This window comes from Gambusia affinis, linkage group LG01 (genome assembly GCF_019740435.1).
Source record: "Gambusia affinis linkage group LG01, SWU_Gaff_1.0, whole genome shotgun sequence".
Classification (NCBI taxonomy): Eukaryota; Metazoa; Chordata; class Actinopteri; order Cyprinodontiformes; family Poeciliidae; genus Gambusia; species Gambusia affinis.
Window position 1 is genome coordinate 40,564,186 of NC_057868.1, and position 11,991 is coordinate 40,576,176.

General features: G+C 38.5%; 2 protein-coding genes and 1 long non-coding RNA gene across 3 annotated transcripts; all 3 read left to right on the forward strand.

Annotated features, from left to right (window-relative positions):
• The first annotated feature begins 1,594 nt into the window (after positions 1-1,594).
• LOC122832902 lies at positions 1,595-2,739 on the forward strand. The gene is made up of 3 exons (XR_006370901.1): positions 1,595-1,655; positions 2,456-2,462; positions 2,683-2,739. It is a non-coding gene; the product is annotated as an uncharacterized LOC122832902 (long non-coding RNA).
• A 322-nt stretch (positions 2,740-3,061) lies between these two features.
• On the forward strand, positions 3,062-3,921 carry LOC122823721 (ladderlectin-like). The gene is made up of 4 exons (XM_044103679.1): positions 3,062-3,160; positions 3,227-3,361; positions 3,552-3,663; positions 3,794-3,921. The coding sequence occupies exons 1-4, from the start codon at positions 3,062-3,064 to the stop codon at positions 3,862-3,864; spliced, it is 417 nt and encodes a 138-aa protein (XP_043959614.1). The 3' UTR covers positions 3,865-3,921.
• Positions 3,922-7,496: 3,575 nt separating this feature from the next.
• LOC122832663 (C-type mannose receptor 2-like) lies at positions 7,497-11,991 on the forward strand. Its single transcript, XM_044119696.1, has 6 exons — positions 7,497-7,836; positions 8,020-8,216; positions 8,345-8,564; positions 10,025-10,363; positions 10,797-10,891; positions 11,668-11,991. The coding sequence occupies exons 2-6, from the start codon at positions 8,076-8,078 to the stop codon at positions 11,758-11,760; spliced, it is 888 nt and encodes a 295-aa protein (XP_043975631.1). The 5' UTR covers positions 7,497-7,836; positions 8,020-8,075; the 3' UTR covers positions 11,761-11,991.

Consider the following 11,991-nt stretch of genomic DNA (forward strand, 5'->3'; position numbering starts at 1 on the left):
TTGTTTTGTCATGTCATTTTATTTCTCTGGGAAAAGATGATAAACTTTAGATTAAGACAATTTATTGAGAGAATCTGTCTCTGAATCTCCATGGTAACGTGAAACCAGTGAAAACATGAAGCCATCAGTTACAGACATGTTGCATGTTTTTATTTACATCTGGAAATTTCAGGCCTGCAGCTGGAGAGCAAAAAGACTTTTCTTTTACTTACCATCCATATCCACACTGCTGCAGTAGAACTGTCTGGTAACAAAATGAAACCTGGAAATGTTGCTATTATTAATTTGGCCACAGCAAAGGGAAAAGTTAAATTAACTCCCACCAAACCAACAACAAGTTTGGATTAATGATTATGAAGAATTGAAGCACATCAAGAACAGAAACTGCCACTACAACAGCAGATAATAGTGGATTTATTGAATGCAGAATTGGCCCCAAATAAACATTTCAAACCATTCTTGGCTAAAAATGTCATAATCATATCTGTCATTTACCTAAATGAACTGAAACCTTAAACTTTGAAATAAACAGTGAAATCAATAATATAATGTGTAAATCTGTGTAATTTATTTTTGTTCCATATTTTATTGATATTTATCCATCCATCCATTTTCTTTACACTCTTCTTCCCTAATGGGGTCGGGAGGGTTGCTGGTTCCTCTCCAGCTGCGTCCCGGGCGAGAGGCGGGGTCACCCTGGACAGGTCGCCAGTCTGTCACAGTTTATTGATATTTATACAGAATAAAAATGACAACAGGTCAAAATTAAATATAGAACATTTTGCAGTAACTTTGTGTGTGTAAAACAATAATTACATCAGACTTTCATCAACAGCAGCTTGTTGACTGTGGGAGGTTCATCATGTTAGCTGATACCTTTGTATCTGTATATGTTCATGAAATGTAGACTGTGGAAATATTATTTCTTTGTCCTGATGATGTTGACAGATTATGGTCACACCACCCAGTGAGGGTATTTAAAGGCTGCCCTCCCATCCCTGAACATCCTGGTACCAAGTTCTGCTGTTGAGACGCACTTCACTGCTCACAACCCAAAGAACGGTAACGTTGGAGCTCTTCTTCTTTATCTCAATGCTTTATATAATTTTAAATTTAAATAGATCTTTTGTCATTTCATCAGATACTGAATATGAACAACAAATGTGATGAAATTTCCACATGCTGGTGATGATCGAGTGTTTTTTTTCCAGGCAGGAAGTTGAGTTCACAAACAGGTGGAGGTGTTCAGGTGCAGCAGGAGATTCTTTATTAGTCTCAAAGGAATGATGGAGAAAATGCAGATCGATTATGAAAGTACAGAAACGAGCTGTAGATGTGAAGACTTTTTTCAGGGTGGTAGATGCTGCATCCTCTGCTGGGCAGTGGTTCCTGGTATTTATCAAGCAGTGATGCAGTGATTTTTCAGTCAGGGAGTTTCTTCATTTGTCTCATAAAAGTCACAAAAAATTTGCTAAATTTGCTTTGCCTCTGTCACATTAATATTAATAACTATGAGAGTTTGTGGCTGTAAAGTTAAGGGCATGAAAACATCTAGAGGTTCTGTTATCTCATTTCTCTGGTGATTCTCCCTACAGATGGCTTCAGTTCTTCATGTCGTCTTTCTCATCGGTCTGAGCTGCGCGCTCTGGACGGCTGTAAGTCTGTCATCGTCTTCCTTTACTCCAGTGTTTCTCAGTTCCGGTCTTAACGCCCCCCGCCCTGCATGGTTTAGGTGTTTCCCTTCTGCCACACACCTGGATTGAATCTGTAGGTGATTAACAGGCTTCTGCAGCACTTGATGGTCATGCAATCATTTGAATCAGCTGTTCTGGAATAGAGGTACATTTAAAACATGCAGAGCAGGAGGCCTGAGGACTGGAATTGAGAAACACTGTTTTACTCTAACAGTTTCAGCCTCTACAGTGACAGAGGTCTTCGTGTTTCAAGCCTTTATTTCTTGTACATTTGATGATCTTGTCTGACAGAAAATAAAAACTCAAACTTTTGCTTGGCAATCCCCTCAAACCTGCGCTTATCCCTGCACTTTTTCCTTCCACTGAACTTTTTATGAACATATTTGGACGCAGAACTCTGTTGAGCTTCTTCAGCAATGACCTTTGCTCTCCTTATGGACGGTGCCAGTGGTTGTGCAGAACATAATGTCCATAACATTCATACATCCAGAATCTTTTTGTAAAATTATAATTTCCTGAGACACTGAATTCTAGCTTTTAGCTCTTTATAAAACTACAACAAATACAGGTTTGAAACATTTAACTCTGTGATTAATTTAAATAAGATATCAGTTTTGCTTTCTGACCAATATAATGATTAATATTTCAGTGTTTTAGGTGTTTTTACCTCGGGGATAAATATGTTTGTTGCTACGCCGTTTAACAGCTTTTGAGATGCATCCAGATTAATTTTTTTATTTCCTCTCTCTGTCTGTTCACAGGGTGAATGTAAGTATTTCAACCTGACAGAAAACAAACTCTTTAAAAGTTTGTCTGAATTTTGTCAGACGTGATGAAATAAGTGAAGATGTTTTGGTGTAAAGTGTTTATGAGCTGCTGCCTTTCTGTTCCATTTAATAACATTTATTACAAACTCATCTGGACTCTTTTCCAGATTAGGTCTCGTTGTTTTTCTCCTGTTTGGGATTTCTTCTGCTGTGTTCCACAGGTTGCCCTGGTGGTTGGACTCAGTACGGTTCTCGCTGTTTCTACTTTAATAATTACCAAACTGACTGGGTGAATGCTGAGGTAGAGAAAACTAAAAACCTGTTGATGCTTCGTGTTTTTTAAATCTGTCTCTTTTTTATTATTATTTCACCTTTTGGTTCATCTGATGTTTGTTTCAGGGATAATCAGTTTGCTATTTCCAAAGTGTGTTTGTGGATTTAATCTGTAATCTGAAATTACAATCCGAATTCATTTATTTAATTCAGTTTATTTATGTAGAACTAATTCAAAAGAAATTACAAAAAAAACATTTCAATTCAGTCACACACACATTCCAATTAATTCTAGCTGTCACTTGACAGCCATCCCTCATACGGAGCATGCACATAGCAACAGTGGAGAGGAAAAACTCTCCTTTAACAGGAGGAATCCTCCAGCACAACCAGAACCAGAATAAAATCCTCCATCTGGGTTTTACAGTTGAACGTTTTAGTTCTGTTTCTTTTAAGCTTTTGTTTGCATTTTGTGATTTCTTTTACCTCCAGCGTATCTGCACCGCACTCGGTGCAAACCTGGCCTCCTTCCACAGCCACAGTGAGTACATGTTCCTGAAGAACCTGGTCAAAACTGTGAGAAGATCCTGGGACAGAACCTGGGTCGGAGGCTACGACGCCGTCAAGGTCAGTTTGTTCACGTTTGTGGTTCTGAGAGATGCTTTGCCGACGGAAGTCATTCAGTTCGATTCAACCAGGCTTCCAAGTATCCAGCACATTCATTCCAACTTTAGCTCATCACAGAGTGGTGCGTCTACACCTGCTGTGTCTGAGGTTCTGCAACAGACTGAAGCTAAAAACAGAGTCTTCCTTTCAGGAGCGTTTGTGGCTGTGGAGTGACGGGTCAAATTTCGACTACATCCAGTGGGGCAGAGGGGAACCAAACAACCAGGGTGGCAGAGAAAACTGCATGGAGATCAACCTGAAAGGTGAACATCCACAAACTGCCTCTTTCTACACGAACAGACATTTTAAAAAATGACTTTCTGCTAAAATACTTAATAATTCCAGTTGATCTGATGAGTAGAATTGATTATTGATCGTTGCTGATCTTTTCAGGACCTACTCAATACGTGAACGATGAAGGGTGCAGCAGAAGGAATTTCTTCATCTGTGCTAAAAATCGCTAACTCCTCCCCCGACGTGACCATGTGACCTTCTCACTGGTGATGTCACTTCCTCCAGGACGTCAGGCCTCGATGGCGTCGCTGATGGAAGACACAAGGATAAATAAATTCAAATAAAGCATATGAATAAACAGTTTTGTTCCTGTTGTTTTATTTGTTAAAGATTAAAACTTCACAATAGAAGTAGATTCATAAATTAATCTACTTCTCCGTTTCATTTTAATTCTCATTTGTTGCTTTTATCAATCAATCAATCAAACTTTATTAGTATAGCACATTTCAGCAGCAAGGCATTTCAAAGTGCTTTACATCAAATCAAACACAAAAAAACAATGCAACATAGAATCAACATTAAAAACACAACATCAAGTCAGATTCCGTCAATAAATTTTCAATTGATTACGTTTCAAATACATTATTCTTCATGTTTATCTTGTTTGTGGTGTTTTGACTTTGGAGTTCAGTTTGGCTTTGAATAATTATCATAATTGCTGATAGTAGTTACTGGTAATTACACCTACGTCTGTCTGATGATGTAATTTTAAAATTTTAAATGAATGATTGTATGCAAAAAGACGTTTTAGTCATTTTAACACAAAGCTCTGACTAACATCTTGATGCGTTTCCTCCCTGCTGTTTTCTTTAAACTCACCAAGAAGCAGAAAGAATGGATTTAATTTTCTATTTTTGCTGTTTTGTGTTTTTATATAACGACTCATCTCCGCTAACTCTTAATAGAGAACACAGTCGAATTGATGAACTGAATTTCGTCTGCCCTCTAGTGGCAGCTGTGGGCATAGCAGCTTCCGGTCAGTCAAACCCATCACTCGTCTCCATGCAAATTATTTCCAGACCATACCATTCCTTCTTTTTAAGATTAAAACTATTAAAAATTTACTGTAAAAAGTTGCACCAAGAATTAAATTTACAGCATATCAGAAATATTTCTGCACAGTAATTAAAATAGCAGAGTCGGATCCAAAATGGCTTTTCGTACAATATGTGTAAATCTGAGTTAAAAACAAAATAATTTACTATTCATTGTCATTTTTAAAAGAGTGTAATAGTGCCATGGATGTGAATAGTTTGAGTTCAGTTTATTGGGAGAAGAAAATGTTATGATAAAATAGATTCATTGCATCTCCATTAGTTTTCAGTACTGCTGTAACATAATGTTAGTTTCTGTTTATTTGTTGTGTTTTAATCATGTAAAACACTTTGAACTGCCACTTATCTGCCAAACAGCTGGAAGCTTTTCTGCTGAAACCTCAAAAAACTCAATTCTGTTTGGATCTGAAGCATTTCTGCTGCTAAGCTTCATTTTTACAAAATCGTTCTAAAAGTCCAAAGATGCCAATTTACAAGTAATTTTTAACCAAGACCCTGGTTTTATTTTCTTCTACAGGGTCTGTGTCTCATCGGTTAAATTAAAACTACTGAGATTTGAATCTCCAGGAGACGAATCATTTTGGGATTAATCGTTCCGTCGTCGAGGCGTTTTCTTCTCATAAATTAAATAAACAAAATCAATCTGGCACTAATTGAATCTCAGCTCATATGATTTGAGTGAAGTTTGAAGTAAAATATGACCAATAAGAAAAGTGAAGTGGCGTAGTCAAAGTACAACAGAATAACTGTTTCATGTCCTTAAACAGGCAGTTTGTGCTGGAAGGAACCCAAACTAAAACAATCCGTCCGAACAGAGCCGGTCAAGGTTCTGATGAAAAATGACAGTTTGATGGCAGCTGCAGCAACAGTTTCAGCTTTAGGGGTTGAAGACTTTTTACATCTGAGCAGGTTCCTTCAGAGAAAGATTTTCCCCTGAAATGAAAACATTTTTCTCTTGAGTGACTTTGAAGCGTCTTGAGGGAAATGAGTGATGAGTAAAATAGGATGTAAATGACTCTGGTTTGAATAGTATGAAGTTTCATGAATGGTTCAGGTATTGTCAGCAAAAAATGCAAATGGTTTGTATCGTTCCTTTGCATGTCCGTGACAACAGAATCATAAGTGCAACAATAAACAGCTGCAGGTCTGCAGTCAGGCTGCAGCAGCAGAGATGATGGACGCGCTTCACTTCCTCACCGCTGCATCACGTAAGGCTTCGCCTGCTTCCTCTTAACTACGCTTTATTTTTACCACTGTGAGGTCAGGAGGTGAATATCTCTGTAAAAATGTACTCAGAGTTTATTCAAAAACACGTATCAGAAGTTCTAAAAGAGCTCAACAAGGTTTTATTGCTCTGCTGATATAAGCAACTTATGACAAACTCAGATTTTAAGATTAACATAGAAAATGTTACATTTAATATCTTTTTATGATAATAATAATAATAATAATAATAATAATAATAATAATAATAATAATAATAATAATAATAATAATAATAATAATAATAATAATAATAATAATTAGCAGGATGCAGAAGTGCTAGTTTAAATTTGACTTTTGCAAAATAAACTCAGAGATTGACTGTTATTGTTTTATTTTATTTGTTGTGCTTGTGGTTAAAATATGAGGTTTACACTATTGTGACCAGTTATGTGCAGATTATTGATGCTTCTGCCTTCCGATACCTTCATGCTTTAAGATCAATTCTCAAATCTAAGTATCAATACTTCAATACTTCAGTCATTTGAGATAATGTAACTAAACAAAAGAAGGATAGAAAGTAACTCAGACTGAGGCAGCGTTGATGGGAACTACTTTTTCTTCCGCCTGGTGAGTGTGTAATGCGTCAGGAAAGCAGCGTCTCTCACTCAGACACAAACACAACGACAGTCAACTTTCATTTATAGAACTTCTTAATAACTAAACAAAAGTAGGTTTATTACTTTGTTGGTTTTTTTTAGTTTGCAACATTTTCAAATATTTTGTATGATTTTCTACTGCTGTTAAAATACTAAATGATAAATGATTTCTGAGTTTAAAATGAATACATTAGAGCACAGGTGTCAAACTCCAGTCCTCGAGGGCCGCTGTCCAGCAGTTTTTAGATGTGCCACAGGTACAAAACACTGGAATGAAATTGCTTAATCACCTCCTCCTTGTGTAGATCAGTTCTCCAGAGCCTTAATGACCTAATTATTCTGTTCAGGTGTGGTGCAGCAGAGGCACATCTAAAAGTTGCAGGATACCGGCCCTCGAGGACTGGAGTTTGACACCCCTGCATTAGAGTGATGTCTTCTTTTTAGGAAGCCAATTACAACAGTTCTTTTAGACTTAAGAGGCAAATTACATGTTTTTGTACAAAGTATCAGATCAGTTTCATCAATACCAGCTTCAATTTACTCAGTATTGGCCCAGTATTAGTGATGTCATCACTAATTGTGGCTGACAGCTGTAAACAGGTAACGGCGAAACGCACCATGAACTCATGAAGGATTCAAAGTACCAAAAAACATCAACAGAAAATCCTGCAATCAACTAAACAAATTAAAGGAAAAAATTTAAACACTACGAACCTGTTCCAAAAAATGTAACTCCTCCAGACCACTAGGGGGAGTATAGAGTATGTAATATTACTATGTAAATGTGCTGCTGAGTAAAAGACACAGGCCTTTCTTTTCTTCTCCAACTTTCTCATTAAAATCACATCTGTTAAAATCATGACATGGAGTCTTTACTGATGTCGGTCCCCTGTGGAGGCGACGCCCCCTGGTGGTCTGGAGCCAGTTTTATACACGCTGTTACATTCTCTCTTTTGCTTCTGTTGCTGTGGTTGCAGCAGTTTTTAGTTGCAGCTTTTTGTTGCTGTTTTCTGTCTTTATGGGATGTTTTTGTTTTTCTGTTGGATTAGTCTTTTTAGTCTTTTTAGTCTTTTGTGTTTGAGTTTTAGAGTTTGCAGCATTCATGTTTCTGCATGATGTTTGTCTGACTGTGAAGCATTTGCACCTGTTGGCCACCATCATCTACTCTGTCTGAGCAGCCAACTGATTTTTATTATCATAAACTTTAAACGGATCAAACTTTAGGGTGAGTTTTGCAGATGTTGTTCTTCATTCATAATGTGAAGTGAGCTGTTTTAATGCTTCCGAATATTTGTGAATATAAAAAATACTGGAGTATTTGAAAATCCTGAAGTTTACTCCCTTTCAGGACCAACATGGTTGATAATGAACTGCAGATGAAATGAGTCTTGCTGTGTTTGTGCTGCAGTGCTGTGTGTCGCCTCGGCGCTCCCTGGACACCTGTTTGTTTTTGTCAATGAGTTGATGACCTGGCCAGACGCTCAGAGTTTCTGCAGACAGAACTTCTTGGACCTGGTGTCGGTCAGCAGCATGGAGGACGTGACGCTCCTGACCAACATGGTGGATCTGGACGCCATGGTCTACATGAACACAAGTTTCCAACATGTACGTTTAAAAATGCCCAGCTGCTCATTCTGACCGTAGTTCCAAGTCCTTCCTCAGGTTTCTTGTGGTTAAACGTTAAAGCTGAGTCACTGCCCAGTTTTCACTCAGATGTGATGTGCTGCTTGTAGCGAGCCTGGATCGGTTTGTTTGACGACCTGGACAGCTGGAGGTGGTCCATTACTGACCCCAACTTCTACAGAGACGGAGAAGCTGCGTTCAGGAACTGGAGGATTGGGGAACCAAACAACTACCAGGGGAAAGAAAGCTGCGGCGGGATGTGGAACAGCGGCTTCTGGAACGATAATCCCTGCCAGATGTTGGCCAAAGTAATCTGCCACGACGTACAGGGTGAGAACAGAGGATCAGACCAAACCTCTGCATTTATGTCTTAACAAACATGACACCATAACTCAAAAATAAATTAATCAGGATGAATTCTTGACCTTTCCTCTGAGCTTGTATCAAAATGAAGATAAGATTTGGTATTTTATTATCAATATTGAAAGAATGAACCAAAAATCTAGCAGTTCCTTAAACAACAAGTGGAAAAATGTTGTTTCTCATATGAATCTTTGTTTGCTTCACCTGTTTAATGTGGATTAGCTAGTCTAAGGTCTTAAGAGTGAAGCTAAATGTTCTGAGTCATTTTGATCTTTATATATCAAGAAAAATCACATCTTTAATAGTTTTTCAGTTTTATTTCTCATTTCGGTTCTATCAGATGTTTGTTGTTTTGTATCTGGAGTATTTTTTGCTCTAGCTATTTCTAGTTAGCCAGTTTTGGGGTTTTGGGTTCTGTTGCTCATGTTGTTCTATCTTCTGTTTTTAGAAATTTTCTTGCAGTTATTTTAAATGTTAACGCACCTGGACTTAACGAGTCCCAGGAATCTCTCCCAGCAGAATTACTGCTTTGGTTTCTCACCTGTTGTGTCACCGGTCTGGTTTCTCTTGTTTCTCGTGTTATTTTGGATTTTCCTCTGGATCTTAGATTTTTTTCTGAATTAGTGGTGATTTGTATTTTATGTAGTTTATTTTCTCCTGTGTTTTGCTTTATAAGCCGTTTAGTTTCAGTCTTTCCTTCCAGATTCTTCTGTCGTCTCCTTGTTCTCCAAACATGTTTGTTTCCTGAATGATCTCCAAGGTCATTCTGTTTTTTATACATAAGGAAAAGAAAAATATAATCATTGTGTTCATAAGAACGACGGAACAGAGGAAGAAACCGTCTCTGTGGCGCCGACCGGATGGTAAAAGTCTAAACAGTTTGTGTCCAGGATGTGTGGGGTCTGCAGAAATGCCAGCTGCCCTTTTCCTGACCTTTGACCTGTCTAAGCCCTGAATGGAGGGGCCTGGTTGTTCTATGTCCTGCCTTGTGGAAGAGCTAATCCACAGAGTTTCCATTACAAATGTTGGTACTTTGTTAATATTCTGCTAATGTAAAAAAAATAATAATAATTTCAGAATAGCCGTTTTTCCATTGAGTAAAAAATGGAATTAAAATTATCTGACAAGTTATTAAAAAACATGCTGGGTCGTCAACTACTTCCTGTGGTTTTCTTCTTCATGGTTTGCGGCAGCGGCATCATCCGGTTGTTGGTCATGTGACTCATGACATGAAAAGTGTTTCTGTTTTTTGAACAAAGAAGCTTTTTGAAATTCTAATGTTTCCATTAAGCAGATTTATTTTTAAAATGTCAAACTGTGCAATTCTTTGATCGATGGAAATGCAGCCGGTGATGGCCGATCACAGACTGATTACTGGTCGCTCAGAAGACGAGCAGCAGCTGATTTTATCTGCTGGATGATTTCAGAGCAGAATGTTTCGCTGATCTTCATCAACCAGACGATGAGCTGGCCTGCAGCCCAGAGCTACTGCAGAGAGCATCACACTGACCTGGCCAGCGTGAGGAGCATGTCAGAGAACGAGCAGATAAAGGGCCTAGTCCAATCAGCAGGAGAGAATCAGGTCTGGATCGGTATATACAGAAACTCCTGGATGTGGGTGGATGGCAGCAACTCCTCCTTCCGCCACTGGAGAGAGTCGGAGCCCAACGGGTCAAAGGAGAACTGTGCAGCAGCCGTTCTTGCAGACGACGGGCGGTGGGAGGACCAGCCTTGCTCCTGGAAAATGCCTTTTTTTTGCAACGCAGGTAAGCCTTGATTCTTAAGATTTCCTCAGGAAAATGATTCAGTTTGTTTCTGCTAACAAATTTCAAAAGGATTTAGTTAAAATATTGAAAAAGTTCAGAGCAAAACCTTTATTTCAGAACGTCTGTCCGTCAGCTGACCTGCTGACCGTGACTGGATGGTCACTTTGCATCCATCAGCTTCTCTAAAAGTCACAAACAGTAAATCCTTAAATAAATCTAAAGCAAGTATAATCTCCACAGAGTTCGATTCAGAGTTTACAGAACTTTAAAGAGATTGCAACAGATTAACTTTCCTCTTCTGTGAAATATCTCAATATTTTCTGTAGCAGGTCAGAACAGAACCTTAAAAATCCTGATTTCATGAATTCCTCCATTTTAGTTTTCCTTTCCATGTCAGATGGGGAAGGTTGTGACACCAGTTTGTTTGTCAAAGTTCCAGGTTCAAAGCAGGTGGTGAAGGTGAAGCTGCTGAAGTCTTCCTCTCTGGACCTGGGTGACCCGGCGGTGCTGGCAGACCTGCTGCAGCAGGTACAGCCTGCTGCAGCAGCCTCCTTCATTCCCACTCACCTCATTTCAGACAGAGAGCTGTTACAGTCAAAAAGCACTAATGTCATAGGAGGGAAAATGTCACAGTTTCAAACTAAATACTTCATTAGCAAGCTAAATATGTGGTTTAAAATTACATGTTTAACTTATAAACTACATATTCAGCTTCATATTCAGTACAATGTTCACTGACCAATACCCAGAAGCAGACTTTCAGAATAAAAGTGCTCCAGACCACTAGGGGGAGTCTACCGTTGGTAATATTACCCACGTAAATATGCAGCTATTCTGTAATATATTGTATGTTTGGAAAAGACATGAAGTAAAATGCAGCTTTTTTCTTCCTCCAACTTTCTTCTGGACGTCTGTTAAATCATGACATCCTGGTTTGGATTTGGTGATCGACTCCCCCTAGTGGTCTGGAGTACTTCTGTTTGCATCGTAACATATTTGGTATTTTAGATGTTGTCCCTTCTGTTTCTTAGTTTGCAGTGTTTTTCTTTCGTATTTGTTTTCTTTTTCTGTATGTATGGGTGTGTGTGCGTGTGTGTGTGTGTGTGCGTGTGCGTGTGTGTGTGTGTGTGTGTGTGTGTGTGTGTGTGTGTGCGTGTGTGGGTGTGTGTGTGTGTGTGTGTGTGTTTTGGAGTATCATTTGTGTTTGCAGCGCGTTTTGCCATTCACTGCCTGTTTGCTTTCTGGAACTTCAGGGAATGATTTTGTCCAAGTTTGATCAAATATTTTTTCTTTTCGTTTGTCAGTTTGAACAGAAGCTGAAGGACAGCAGAGTGGAAGGAGACGTAAAGCTGAGATGGCTTGACCAATCAGATGGGAGGATTTTCCACCAGGACTAGTGACGAGCTTCAGACAGGAAGATACTTCTGCTGAAAATATTGTTTGTTTGTTATTAACATGGTTTGCTGTTTTCTAATACCCATAATCCTCTTACAGTAGACAAATAGTACATTTATTTGTGATGTAATTTAAAATATAAAGTTTAATGTTTTTATGTAGAAACTAGCTCTGCAGAAGGAAAACGTGTGTGTGAACCTGAAGACTTCAATAAAACACCACAAACAGCAAAC